The following is a 14,597-nucleotide window of genomic DNA, read 5'->3' as shown; positions in this document are numbered from 1 at the left end:
GTTCAATACTTTCAACTTTCTTCCAGTGATCACTACTCCTTGATGGATTTGTTCTTGGACTATGGACAAAAGGCCTTTTTTCTCTACTACCTCTATTTTAAGAGTACTCTTGAAAACCAAATAAGATGATATAGTATGGTTTTTGATTCTTAGTCCTCTTAGCTCTGCCATTTCAGCATCCACTTCAGTTGGTGTCATGCCTGAATATCTCTTTGAAATGTGATTAAATATTACATTTGTGAGTCTGATGGTCTGGTTTTTGGCATTATATTTTCAAAATTTTCAATACTTCCTTCTGATTAAGGATAACTTTACTTCTGAGTAGAATAGCTTTTCAATATGTGCTGTCAACAAAGATAGCAATCTTCTGATGTCAGCTATTCCATTTTTTATGTGCCTATTATCTTTCATTCTTACTTGTCTATGAATACTGTAGTTTAATGGATTAGTTTATCTTGTGGACTGCCTTATTAATTCTCCAAAGGAGGATTTTCTACTACTTATTTTGCTTCCTACTGTGAAGAGAGTTTGAAGGGTCTCTCTAAGCGAGTGATGTTCCAAGTCTTCCCCTAATAAACATACACATTCTGTGCATAATCTAAACTTAGTTCTTCTTGCCTTCCTGCCTCTGGACACCTTTCTGCCTTTTGTCGTTAATAGTATCTCTAATACTATTTCAGCTTCAACTGTCAAAACCTGGTTGTTCATGGGTTTTTTCCCCCCTACAAAGTATTTCTGCTTTGCCCCTACTATAGCCTCAGTGGAGGTAATTGAATGCATACATTTAATATGACTCAGTGGTAATTCCATGGTACTTTATGCAGGATTTATACATATATCTGTTACCAGCTGGAGAGTTTTCTTTGGTGGTAGAGAAAATTATGAAAGTCCAAACAAAATGCAAGGTGTTCTAATAATTCATCTGTAGGCTGGATGGCAAGATCTCTTCTACCTCCTGGTGATTTGCTTCAAAGCCATTTCCCATCATTTAATTTCTTCCTGGTAAAGATTTCACATTGGGAAGGTTTATTATAATTTATTATGTCAAGATGTCCAATTCCTACTGACTTCAAAACACAAACTTCTTTCTCCTCATGGACTGTGATAACCGAATGCTATCCCATTCTGCTAGAGGGTTCCTGCCGCATCCTAGTGAAAGTTCTTTTTCAAGCTGATATTGGTCTTAATGGGTCTTAACAGCAAGCTGTTTAGCTTGAGGGGCCCTTGTTGACAAAATTTTAACCATCTAGGCATTTTGATTATTTTGGTTTAGCTGAACTAGCATGGGATGTGGGAACCTACAGTCTTAAATGGTCAAATGGCTTACTCTGCTCTTGTTGTGAGCATGACTTGTAAAACCTGTAGTCCAGGAGCCACTGAGACATGTTTTGCCATCCAGGTTCTCTCTTGCTCTATGTAGCTTAAAAATGTGGACAGAATTTGTGTCATTAGCACCTTCCCCCACCTACTTCAAAGAGTGCAGATGGCGGACCTTGGCCAAACTGCCTACAAACAGAAGGCATCTGCTGCCTCATTCACCTTCTGATTAGGCATCTTGATCCCTGACTCAGGTCCCTAAATCTGTGAGATTAATTAACCAGAAGCAGGTGGCTGAGAAAGCTACTATCTTCCTAAACCTGGAAAGCCTGAGACTTTATCAACTGGTAAGAGCATAGTACACTCACATCTATGTATACTGTCTAAATAAATCTATTTTGAGGTCTGAGCTGGTAATTAGCAGGCCTCATCCCTCCGTACTTCTAGAATAAAGAGGAGGATCACAGGCTTCTCAAAGTGAAGATCAATGCATGTAACTTCTTAAATTAAAAGTTTGCTTTAAAAATCCCTTTGGGAAAAGGATGTTCAGTCTTGAGGCTGAACTAAATTCTTTGTGCTTTACAGAAGCCTAATTTTGAGACTGCAGTTGTGTTCCTTTAAAAATCTTAAACAGTAGGGTGTTTTATTGTATTTGGCTAGTAGGTCAGTGAGCTGACAGCACTTGCCAACCAGTCCTCCTCCTCTCTTCCACTAGGGAAGCATGTTCTATAATGTTCCTTTTCTTTTTTTCCTTTAACAAACCTCATAGTGAATTCTGCCCAATCAAAGTGTTCAGTCTTGGATCCCTTCCGAGACATGAAACTCCATTGTTTGTTAGAAACACACTTTCAAATAATCTTATTTGCAGTACTCTGTACCACCACTACCTGTGAGTGGCTTGCAATTTGTTAGTGACAGATTTTTTGTTTAGCTTTTTTACTACCAACTAGTAAACACTCTTTGATTCCATTCATCATTGCCTAATTCCAGGGCCTCAAGTAACTCCTGCCATTTTGTGGGCTGTCTCTGAATTACCGTTATGCTTTTTAAGAAAGGTAATTCAAATAAGTTCACTGGAATCATGGTCAGAGAAAAAAACACTGCTAATACGTTAAAAACAAGAAAGATGGACTGACAAAATTTTTAATATAATAAAAAGGTTGAGAATTTTAAGGTGGCTAAGTAAAGTTTTCCACCAAAACCTGATTCTAGCATTCTGCTATAAATTATTTTTTACCCTTGTCGCCAAGATCAGACTAAATTACTTGAATTTTCACACTGTCAGCTCTCATTGTAAACACTCTTGCTTTTTTTCTTTTTAAGAATTTAAAATTTAAATTGAACAAAGGCTTTTTTGAGGCTCAAAAATAGTCTGTTCTTTCTCAAAAATATAATTAAAGCTCTTTTCCTACATTTTATTTTCAAAGAAGTTTGACCTAAAACTTCAAAATATCTTTTGTCTTTTTCCAAATTACTTTTTAGGGAATCTTTTGGGAGCCAACATGAATATAAGTAGGGCTGAAATATTTAAACAGCATTTCAAATATTTAGCCAGTTTCGAGTAGATGTGTATAACGATGCATGCTTTGTAAAGCAGGCAGGGTCCAAATGGTACTTTTGAAATGGTGCATTGGCCCACTAAGTGCTTTGCAAAGCTGACTATGACCAGATGTATCCAAAATGGTCCAAATATAAGTGTTCATTATTAGAGGAATTTCAGGGAGAACACTGTGTGGACAGGTAGTTTTAGGTGGAAGGTGCAGAAAAGGAGAAGAAGTCTGAGGGATAAAATATCTAGTAAGGGAGTGGGAGACAAGAAGCCACATAAGAGGCTGTCTGGAAAACACTGGGTTATATCCCTGCCTGACCCTTGGGATCTCCTGTCACTGAACAAATCTGAAACATTCTGAAAACTGAAGTACACTCCTTGGCAAAAATATTTATGGCTAGTTAGTTAGTGCTGAAATAAAACATTTGAGCCAAAAAAAATTAAGAGGTTGTGGTTTTTCTCAAAGCAAATATTAAGTAGAATCCTATCCTGCAATTTTCAGCTTTACAGACACCCAAGTTGTTTCAAAATATACAAATATACTAATGCAGATCGAGACTAAGCAGATTCTTTAACTCTTTTCTCAGTCTGGCAAACTGGGATACATTTTTTCCAAGACTTATCTAAACTATTTTGATTTATTTTATATGTTGCCATTATTGTTGATTATCCAAATATTTGTATATAATTAGAATTGGCTACCTGCTACCAGATTAGTGCTATCAAAATTCAGTCTTTGTAACTTCATATCACTGTTATGAAACTGATTGGGACCTCATTAAATCAATTTAGCAAGAAGTGAATGACATGAAAAGCACAGTGGGGAGTTCTTTAGACATGGGCGTTTTGACATGATAAAATAGGAAACAAAAGAAAACCATATTCGTCAGAGTTTCTCAAAAAAAACACCCTTATTTTATGATGAAAATTGTCATTGAAACTGATATTTTGACACAATATGATTACGTTCTAGCCCCTTCACATTCTTCGGTCATTAAATTAGAATTTCCACAATATCTGGATGTTTTTGCAAAAAATAGTGCTTGTTCATGCTATAAGACTAATACAAACCTGCAAGGTCTGTAGAAGTATTAGTTGTGGTTATATAAATTTGAATTAATTTGCTTGACATCACTGTTGGAAGGAAGTTTTAATGAAACTTTTTGCTAAAAGTTTGCCCCTTTGACATAGAAAAACTTGAATCCTTTCAGCCTGATCTAGTTACCACAACTCAATCTTCATATATATCCTCAGGAGCCAATTATAGTGGGTCATGCACATTTGAGCAGTGGAGTCAGACCACTGCATCATGTTTCTCACACTGACTCATTGTGTAACCTATATCGCAGCCCAGGGGTGGCAGCTGTATCACACACATGCCACAAGTGACATGGGCAGCCTGTGAGACATGTGGCAGATCTGTCTTCATAGAATGTTGTAAGGATTAAGCAACTAATGTTTTTGAAGTGCTTTGAGAACTTCAGAGGGTAGATATTTTTCAATAAAAGCACTAGGTATTATTTTTCCTACAGCATGTACTACTCTTTGAAACTTGTCTCTGTGGATCCAAGCTAGTGAAGCCTTGTTTCATTTAAGTCAATGGGAGTTTAGCCCCAGGCTTTAAAATGGCCAGGGTTTCATCCTTGGAATCTGAAGTTTCAAGTTTTTAAAAAATGATAAATGTTTTATTTTCTTTTTTTTTTTTCATAGGTTGGAGATATTGTGATGGTAAAAGAAGATGAAACATTCCCATGTGACTTAATATTTCTATCAAGTAGTCGAGGGGATGGAACATGTTTTGTTACAACTGCTAGTTTGGATGGTGAATCCAGTCATAAAGTAAAAAATACTATATATTTTCTTTTTAAGATAGAAGTGGTTCCTAGTTTTTGGCATTGAATACAATGACATCCTGCATATCTATGTAAAAAGGATACAGCTTCCTATAGGTTGATAGGGATTCTTTAGCATTATGTTATTTTTTTAAGTTTTCAAACTAGTGCTTCCTTATATCCAGGGATCCAGGTTTTCTGTTTCCCACAGAAAAATGGAGAAGAATGCAGATTTTTCCTTTTACCCAAGAAAAGATGCGGATTTTTTAATTTAGCAGAGACATGTGTGGATTTTGCTCTCTTTCAAAGTTCTTTGCAGGCTGGCAGAGCCCAAGCCCACAGCGGGCAGCCCACATCCATGCCTGCCCCTGCCCCACACACAGATCTAGAGGCATTCCCCTACCCCAATGGGAGTGTGCACAGCGGCGGGGAGCTGGCACCACTCCCTGCCCAAGCCTGTAGCGGGCAGCCTGCACCTACCTCCCCTACCACAGGCTCTACTCCAGCTGTGCCATCTGTGGTGGAAGTGGAGTCAAGGTTCCCCACTTGGGCTGCAGCAGCCAAGGCTTGAGCGCTGCTGCGGGGGGCGGGAGTTAGCGGACCTGGGTCCCTGATCCCATAGTCCTGGCAGCTGGGGGTCCCCTCTGGCGGGGGGGAGGGCAGGGAACTGTGGGTAGGGGATGAGGGGCACCAGCAGGACTGAGGGGCTGTGGCTTGGGAGTGAGGGGACTGGACCTGTGTCTTGGTGAGTGAAGGGGGTAGAGGGAGCTCTTATTTTCTATGATAAGACACCCAAATCAAATACCAAAATGTATAGTTATTTAGGATTTATTTTATTATAGTGATTGAGGCACTAGTAGGCTTCCAAATTGCTTTAAAATTGTAAATATATCAATAAAACATTGTGTTTAGTTGATATATATATATATAGAGAGAGAGAGAGAGAGAGAGAGAGAGAGAGAGCGGTGTTTCGTTTTAATTGTGGATTTTGGGGTTTTTATCAGAGAATCTGTGACTTTTTTTATAAGGGAAAACCAGGATCCCTGCTTATATCTGTATTTTTGCCAGGGCTTAAGATAGCACACAGGTTCCAGAGTTGTGTCTTTTTAATACACTTGTAGAACTCGAACTTCAGGAATTAGGAATATGAAAGGTCAGGTATACTTAGATGTGCCCATTTTAAAGTACAAACCTTGGTGTAAAAGCTTATTAAAAAACAAATACATTTTACGTAAAATTTATGATACAAAAGGTAGAGGACCATCCAGATATTTTTTACATTTATGAATTGTCTGTCTGTTATGGCAAGCAGAGGAAAAATTCAGTTCAGGGTATGCATTTGGATGCACTTATAATGAAAATCAATATTACAAGGCTGTAACAGCCTAATGCGGAAATATAAATAATATATTGACTCCGAGAGCCTTTTTCAGTGTGACAAACTCAATATGTATGTGTTCTGTTTAGGGGAGAGGCATAGCCCTCTAAACTACATCTGCAGGATAATATCTTAGTTGGTATGTATGCCACTATTTTTTAGTTAGTTTAGTTTTTTCCCTCATTCATTCCAGACTTATTATGCTGTTCAAGATACAAAAGCGTTTCGTACCGAACAAGAAATTGATGCACTGCATGCTACCATTGAATGTGAACAACCTCAGCCTGACCTTTATAAGTAAGAAAATCATTTGCATCTTTATAGCGTTAGCATATGCTGTTGTGATATCATGTAAACAAGCTACAAAATGATGCTATTGAACAGATCGTGTCAGTTCAGATCTAGTCCAGATTTTAAATGTTAAACTAAGCTTTTGTAAAATAAGACAAGTTTGAAGAAAAAAAGTACGGTAAAATAGTTGCTTCTTTGACTTACTGTTCCTGTATATAGGTTGTGTTCATGCTCCACTTACCTAAAACCAGTGTTTTTGTCAGAAGTGCCTGCTTACGCGACATGTACACTATAACTATCTCCATGTATTATTTCAAGGTTATGACAACACTCTAGTTCTTTCACCCCATCTTGGATTGAGATGGTGCAAGCCAAGAGGACTTAGCTTTACTTTGTACTCGGCTGGATGGTATATAGCTGGTAGCTTGCTAGTATTGGTTTAATAATTTGGTATTTAAATAGAATTAAGAGTAGTTAACATGAGGAGTATAGAGATCATTCTCCTTAACTCTTTCCCTCACATGCTTTCTCTGTAAGAACTGTATTCTTCCACAGTCTCCAGACTTAAGAATTGTGTGATCTGTTTGGATCCCTTCCCTGTAAAAAACAATGACAGCATTTGCTTGACATACTTCAAGACCTACATCTCTCTTGAAGTAGAATTGGTTAACTTGTGGCACGGGCAGCCTCTGCATGGTATGTGGCAAATCAGGGTGACAGATGAAGCAGGGAGCAGAAAGTAGAGTAACAGGTCAGGCAGAGAGCACATGGCAGGGAGCAGAAAGCTAAGGCAGATTGAGTAACAGAAAGATATTGGAGTGGCATTTGGGGAGGGTATGGGGCTAATTGGTGACAAGCTTTCCTCTACTGCTCTAAAGTATATCAGCAGGTCATTTTCTCAAACTGAAAGTTAGAAAGATTCAGTTAAGAATGTTCCTTAGGCAAGTCACTGAGTACTAAGAACTAGGATCCTGACCCTATGAAGCTCCCTTTTCTCCCCACACAGTAGAATGGGCTTAGGAAGTAAGAAAGGTCACTTCAAACTCAACCTTGTCATGGGCAAAGGAGTTGGATTCACAGAAGAAGGATGGTAAGGACAACTCTTAAGTTCCTTAGAGATGGAGAAAAGAATTGCCATGTCACATAATCTCCTTTCTTCCACGTTGAGATATTGCAGCCTGCTGTGAGTGCAGTTGGGTCTGCTATGGAGTGTAGTACAAGTACTTTGACACTGAAGCCTAAGGACCTTCGTAATGCTCTGAGGAGCTATAGCTGTTGTAATGTGACCTGCTTTCATACCCAGTGGGCACATCTACACAAGACGCTATGTCGCAGTAGCAACATGCTACAGCGACATAGCATCTGCAGAGACAAACCATGATGCTGCAGTTTTGTCGCCGGAGTAACGCGCTCCCTCACTATAGCCTGTTGCTATGGTGACATAGAGACTAAAAATAACCATACACCACCGACACGACACGGCACAGTGTGGGCTGTTACTGTATCCGTACTCCTAAAGGAAGTACTAAATGAGAGTGCAGCAGGTGCGGCTGGTAAACTCAGACTGGTGGGGCGGGTAGAGCGGCATGTGGGGGGCGGGGGTGCAGCCTCCTCGCTTCCAGCCAGAGTGCCCGGCTGGCTACAAACCCTTTTCCCCCCCGCCCCCCACTCCCAGCTGGCTGCAAATCCCACACTGCTCCAGTGTGATGCTCCACCCGCCCCACCAGTCTGAGTTCACCAGCCGTGCCTGCAGCGCAGTAACAATGGCAGTGTAGGGATACATGTATATGCGTCCTGTGGGATGAAATTGAGTGACATAAGTAGTCTTGTTACCAAGCATATCTGCAACAATCAATAAGTGGTACCAGGTGTTTAGTCTTAAGTACCGAATAAGGACAGGGCTGCTGCTATTCTCACGTCTGCTGTACTAATTTAATGTCAAGTACCATCAGATTTGATAGTTTCCAGTCAGTTTGAAACATCCTGCATTTAGGGTATTTATAAGACATCCTCTTCATCGTATAAGATGGTCACACTAAGTTCTCCTTCATATCCTGCTGATTTAAAAACTTTGTAAGTGTGAATAAAGATATGAAATTCATTGCAAATTCCACCAGATTAATGGGACGCTGCTGGTAAAAATTTTGCAGATTCAGGTGCCTTTGAAATTTCAGTGGACCACAGATAAGGAAATATACACATTTCGAAGAATTTCAGTTACAATATGGGGAAGTAATTTTTATTTTAACCAAATATTCTCCTGTTTTTAAACTCCCAAGCCTTGCAATCCTGAAAACTTGAAAATGAAACAGTTTATTGATACCTCCCCCCCTCCCCCATCCCAATGTTCCTATTCCAGCAAAGTAAACATCCTAAAGTTGAGTAAGGGGCACAAATAGTCCTAACTAAATTGTTTTTTAAAAATCTTCCTCCTATAACAGTTTATGCTTAAAAATATTGATTAGTTAATTGACACAGCTCCTTTAAATTTTACATCTACATTTTGTCACTGCATAGTAGTAAATAGAAACACAGACCTGGTTTTCAGAGATGCACCAATACATTGGTTCATATCATATCGGCACTGATAAAAACAAACTTGACATTATCAGCAATCACCTTTTTTTTTTTTTTTTTTGCTGATGTGGCTGGTAATATCACTGATGCATGCTGTGTGCATGCTCGCAGCCTGGCAGCTTGGAGAGCAGCATCCGGCTGGTAATTCTCTAGGGGAAAAGGAGTGGGAGGAAGAAAGGGGTGTGTGGGGGAAGATTGAGACCCCTGTGGTGATGGAAGGATTGGGGCTGGGGCAGGTGCTGCCGAGCCGGGGTAGGGTGGGGTATGAGATGGAGCCATGAGCAGCTAGTTCAGGGAGCATGGCCTCACATGCAGCCCTGGCCCAACTCCCCACCAGGAAGAGCCCAGCACTGCTCCTGGCCCTGGGCCGCAGCGGCAGCTCACCCTCACCCCACGCGCAGATCTAGGGGCACATGTCCCCCTGGGCCTCCCCCACTGTGCACCAGCAGTGGGAGCTGCTCCCCCCTCCCCGCTCGCATCCCCCAGACGAGTCACTTGTGGCTCCATTCCTTGCCCTGCTGCAGCTAAGCAGCAACAGCTCCAAGCCCCACTCCCTTCCTCACTGCAGGGGCCTCAGTCTGCCCACACCCCTTTCCTCACCCCGCCCTTTTTCCCCAACAGACTTACCAGCTGGACATTGCTTTCCAAGCTGCCAGGATGCATATCAGCAATTGGATCGGTATCGGCTGATATGGCTCATTAATACTTGGCCATCGGTATTGGCCCAAAAAATCTTTATCAGTGTGCACCCCTACTGGTTTTGGTATGCATAGTTCTAATTTATAACTCATTATGAGTATCACTAGGTAAATACACCTAAAACACATCTATGAATAATCTTTTATGTGAGCAAAAAGGAATTCTGCTGGTTTTATTTGCTGATATTCATAACCCCATATTCTAGTAATTTAATGTTTTGTTCCTGACAGTTTTCACACTAGAAGGCCTAAAGCCCTGGCCTATGAATTTCCTTGGTTTTAATGTCTATGTTTTAAATCTTTGTGTTTTATAAAGCATATAATTTATAATATTGCTTAGCTCAACTTGTTTATAAAACAAAGATTTTATTTCTGGAATTGATCATATATAAATAAAAATGAATTCCAATTAGAAAGTTTGCAAGTGACCTTAAAACTACATGCATCTTTGTTTCTCTTCTAGCTAATATATTTTAAAGTGGGCTCATGAAAATGAGGTTTATCGAAAGTGTAATGCATCTTACATAAATCCTCAAGGTTACAGCTTTATTTTTTATTATGTTTATTATATGATATTCATTTAGGGTATTTAGCTTAGATGTTCAAAGCATCCTGACTTGGTAAATATTCTGTTCACCATAATAAGTTAATTTTATGGAACATTTTAAAAATACTTCTTAACTTCCTGTATAGTTCCAAGGTTTTAAAAAATGAAGTGTATGCACTCATAAAAATAATTAGGTTCTGCATAAAACACATTTTAAACGTATTAAAGATAATATTTCTAAAATTCTCCTTCATATATATATATATATATATATATATATATATATATATATATATATATATATATATATATATATATATATATATGTATGTACACTCAGAATAAACTTTTTTTATTTCCTTTTATAGATTTGTTGGTCGAATAAATGTTTACCATGATAGGAATGAACCTATTGCCAGGTAAAAGAATGAGTTTTTACTTAGTGCCTAAGTTTTTGGTTCCTTAATATTTGTCAATAATGAGGTTAAATATGTTGCTTTTCAGTACTAAGCTCTCTGGTTTATAAATAGAATTCTTTTTAGTGTAAAAAAGTTTAACTTACATATAGTAAACATTTTTCTTTCATTTATTTTTCTAAGATCATATTTTAATTTATTTATACTATTTTTATTTTCTGCTTAGGGTGGTACTCCCGATTGTAATCTAGTTTAATACAATAACCAGTAATTAAATGTGATCATACACATTTGTTTGTATAATGTTATTAATTTTCATCGCAATTCATTATAGTACCAGAATGTATTTCTACTACATACAGACATTTCAGATACTGCTCAATTGGGTATCTTTATTCTGTCCTACTTATAAGAACATAGGTTGCCATAGTGCTATTATCAGTGTACATTTCAGAGCCGAAGAAAGGACTTTAAGAGGTTTATTTGCAACACGAGCAGAATGTAGGTGCCTGAGTCTATAAGAGGCATCTGGCACAAGCCAGTGATGTTCAGTGTTTGGCATGTTGGCCGAATGTGGCCACTAGAGTCATGTCATCTGACCCATAGGGCTCCCCCTGGGTCAGGCAGTTTGGCAGCAGGGAGTAGAGTAGAGTGATAGTAGGATTAATTGTTGTCAGAGTCTCAGCAATTAACACTGCTATTCCTCCCTCTCTGCCAAATTGTCTGACCCATGGAGAACTCTGGAGGCCAAATGACGCAGCCCCTACACTGGATCATGCTAGCACATGGGCTCACTATACAGCCAGATCAAGTGCGTGGGGTCAGACCAGTGTGTAGAACTAGACTGTTGTGGCAGATTGCACCTGTGGACTGACCCCACATGCTCACCTCATGCACTGGATCAGGCTCACAGACTGGTCCTTCCCACAGAATCTGACCCACAAACCAGCCCCAATCTACTCTTCTGGCTCATTGGGCTGGAAGGTTCAGCACCTCTACTCTTAAGTTATTTGAACACCCATATGTACTTAAGTTTTGGGCAGTGTTGCTTAGGTGCTTAGTTGCTACTGGCGTCTTGGCTGACCTAGCATCAATCTCATGCCTTAGGTCAGGGTCAGGGGTCAACACCCTTTAAAAAGCAGCAGAGTGAAATTAAGGCTGTTGGGTCCAAAGGCAGGCTGCTGCTCTGAACCACCTCAGCCCTCTGTGCCAGGGGCTGCTCTTGTGCCTCCTGTACTGTAGCAGCTGTTCCTTACCCCTCACTGTTTCTTGTTGCCACTGATGAATTCTGTGGAATGGGAAGCAATGGTTGTAGTGTGGGGACACAATAGAAAAAACCATGAGGGCTGGAATGGCAGCAGGTGGCATGGGAGAGAAACCATGCAAGGGCAAAGGAACAGTACTGCACTGCTTCCCCTGTCACAGAATTGCCACTGATGTCCTGGCTCCATGGGCCAGATACCATTGTTTAGTAGACTGGATCCAAGCTGTGCACTGTAGGTTGCTTACCCCTGCCTTAGGTTATTCGCAAACAAGATCTATCTGTAAGCCTCCTGAGGGACCCGAATCAGGTGCTTAGACAATACCCGACACAAACTTGTAGTATTGAATTTGGCAGAAAGCAGAGCAGCCATAGCCTGCCCTCAGCATTTCCTCTTGGCTACCTTAGGACCTCTTCCAGTCATCTTACTGACCGTTGTGCACTTCAGTCTCGGCTATCTAACTCTTCTTCTTTTATTGTATATGGAATGTGGGCACATGTCTCAGACTTTAAATTGCTCTGTAGGAGCCAGGTGCACCTAAACATTAGGCATGGTGATATTGAGCATTAATGCATGCACGTCTCCTTGTCCCACTTGCCAAGAGTGCATGAAGTGGTCTAACTGACCTGATATATGTTGTTTATTCTATCCCATGCATCTTCTCTTCAGGATAATAATTTTAGATGTACATTGTAGTGGTCATTCTGTGCTTTAAAATATGCACAAAACCACATGTGTATTCCTGAAAAGGCAAGGTCAGTGAAGTGTATCTTCCACAAAGAGATTAAAGGAATAGTCCTGAGTGATGGCAGTGTTAATTGTTTTTTCTGAAACCTGTGAGGGGGGAAAGAATGTTCCCACTAACACCTTCTTCCCCTCAGCCTGTCTCTCTGTCACCATTCTTTCTTTCAACTTCTTTCCTTCAACTTCTTCAAATTCTTTCCTTCAACTTCTATTCCATGCTCCTTTTCTCCCATCAATGCTTGTACTGTATGCCAGCAAATGAGGTGTCAACAGTTGTCTGTGATGCTTCCAGCAAGTTGGCCAAACTTGCCACATTTTGGAAGTGCATCCATCACAAAGACTGGGGGCTTAGATAAATATGCTAGGAGCTAGGGTTTTATTTCCCTTATCTGAACCATTTCCAGCAAGTAGTGAGAGATTTTTTTTTTTTTTCAGGTACATATGGCCGTTGGCTCTCAGGAAGCTCATCTGCCCCTTGACAGGGCTTGTTTTTAGTCCTGCTGGGTGTCCACACACCCTCCTCACCCCGGCTAGCCCAGGTGGGGTGCCGGTTTAGTTGCCAACAACCTAACCATTGACCAGGTGGTACTAGTTTACATGGTACCAGATAGCAGACCAAGAGAGGCCTGACCTGCCGGTAGCTGTTTATGATGCTTATAGCCTTTCAAGTGAAAGAGTGGCTAGTTGGACTTCTTGGGGATAATGCTACATGCTACATCAATTGCCAGTTAGCATAGGAGAGGAGGGATAGTCATATCAAACGTGAAGATTTCTTGCTAGCAATGTTTGTTGTGACTGTTCTTCATCCTGCATCTCTTTTACACCTGCCCCTGCTCCCAGGGTGCTTAAGAGTAGATTGGGACTTAGACATCACTGTTGTTTGATTAATAGATATTTTGCTTCCCAGTTCCTGATCTGGTAATGTCAGAATGCTGCCTAAAAGACTTTTTTGCCTGGTAGAGTAGAAGAGGGAACAATGATGAACTAGCTTGCTGGGGAATGACCTTCCCTTACCATCAGCCTTAATTGCCTTTATCTTACAAACATGTCATGGAATGTTTAATACCCCCAAGTGGTCAGGGTCCTATATTTGACCTTCTTTAAAACATGGTGCTTTCTAGCACAGTACTGGAGTCTTGCACTTTTTCTCTGCTGTTGGAATATAGCAGTGGAATTCCCAGCATATCATGTAAAAAATACTTGTTTTTCATAAGGTTTTTCAAAATACTGTATATGTACAAGCCAGTATTTTAAATGTTTGCTTATAGCAATCTCCTATTAAAACAAGCCTCTTTGTTTTCAGATGTTAAGGTTCTTTTATCAAAGCCGATTACTTTGCTGTTAATTTGGGACAGGAAAAAGAAAAGGAACTTGAATGTAGAAATCCTCCCAAGCAGAATATTTTTGTTCACTGATTAGGAAGACTGTGCAGTAGTCAGGGTTGGGAAGCAGAATAAGATAGGTGTCTGGCATTGGCATCTATGTCTTGGACAGGGCTATTATCACAATCTGTATAGTGCATTTTTCTGTTATCTTTTTATATTGTGATTCATAGGCCAAATTGAGGTGATGTGTAATTTTCTTGCCTTAAGCAGAGCTTAAATCAGAGTTGAATATAGCCTTAAATCCTCTCTAGTGCTACAGAACCATTTGAAATAACATAAATAATGGTCTGCAATAAATGGAGGCATTTTTCAGTTTTCCCTTTGTTGGACAAAATATACCAGTAGTTCCCATAAATTCAGTGCATCCAACTCATAAATAATGGACCCAAGCTGTGAGAATATTTCTGTATCAAACAGTTGGAACCTGCTATCTAGTAATTTTTCCTTATTATATGTACTGGAGTACAAGCCAAATATTCTTGGCTAAGAGGACCATTAAGATCAGGGAATATGTAATGCTTTTAAAATTCCTTCCACTGGACATAGTAAAGCAGGGTATCAAACTCATCTAGCCTGCAGGCACGGGGTCAGTCCACAAGCT

At 40.0% G+C, this 14,597-nt stretch overlaps 1 protein-coding gene across 5 annotated transcripts in view; it reads left to right on the top strand.

Annotated features, from left to right (window-relative positions):
• Positions 1–14,597, top strand: part of ATP11A (ATPase phospholipid transporting 11A) — a 228,990-nt gene that overhangs the window by 144,863 nt on the left and 69,530 nt on the right. For 4 of the 5 annotated variants that reach the window (XM_059721065.1, XM_059721064.1, XM_059721066.1 and 1 more), the window contains 3 exons: positions 4,577–4,705; positions 6,270–6,373; positions 10,558–10,608. In XM_059721065.1, the coding sequence (XP_059577048.1) occupies positions 4,577–4,705; positions 6,270–6,373; positions 10,558–10,608 (284 nt within the window). The remainder of the gene's footprint in view (positions 1–4,576; positions 4,706–6,269; positions 6,374–10,557; positions 10,609–14,597) is intronic. The other variant, XM_019484962.2, reaches the window with a different exon arrangement.

This window comes from Alligator mississippiensis, chromosome 1 (assembly GCF_030867095.1).
Source record: "Alligator mississippiensis isolate rAllMis1 chromosome 1, rAllMis1, whole genome shotgun sequence".
Lineage (NCBI taxonomy): Eukaryota > Metazoa > Chordata > Crocodylia > Alligatoridae > Alligator > Alligator mississippiensis.
The sequence above is the reverse complement of the archived record's forward strand: the minus strand, read 5'-3'. Positions and strand labels throughout refer to the sequence as shown.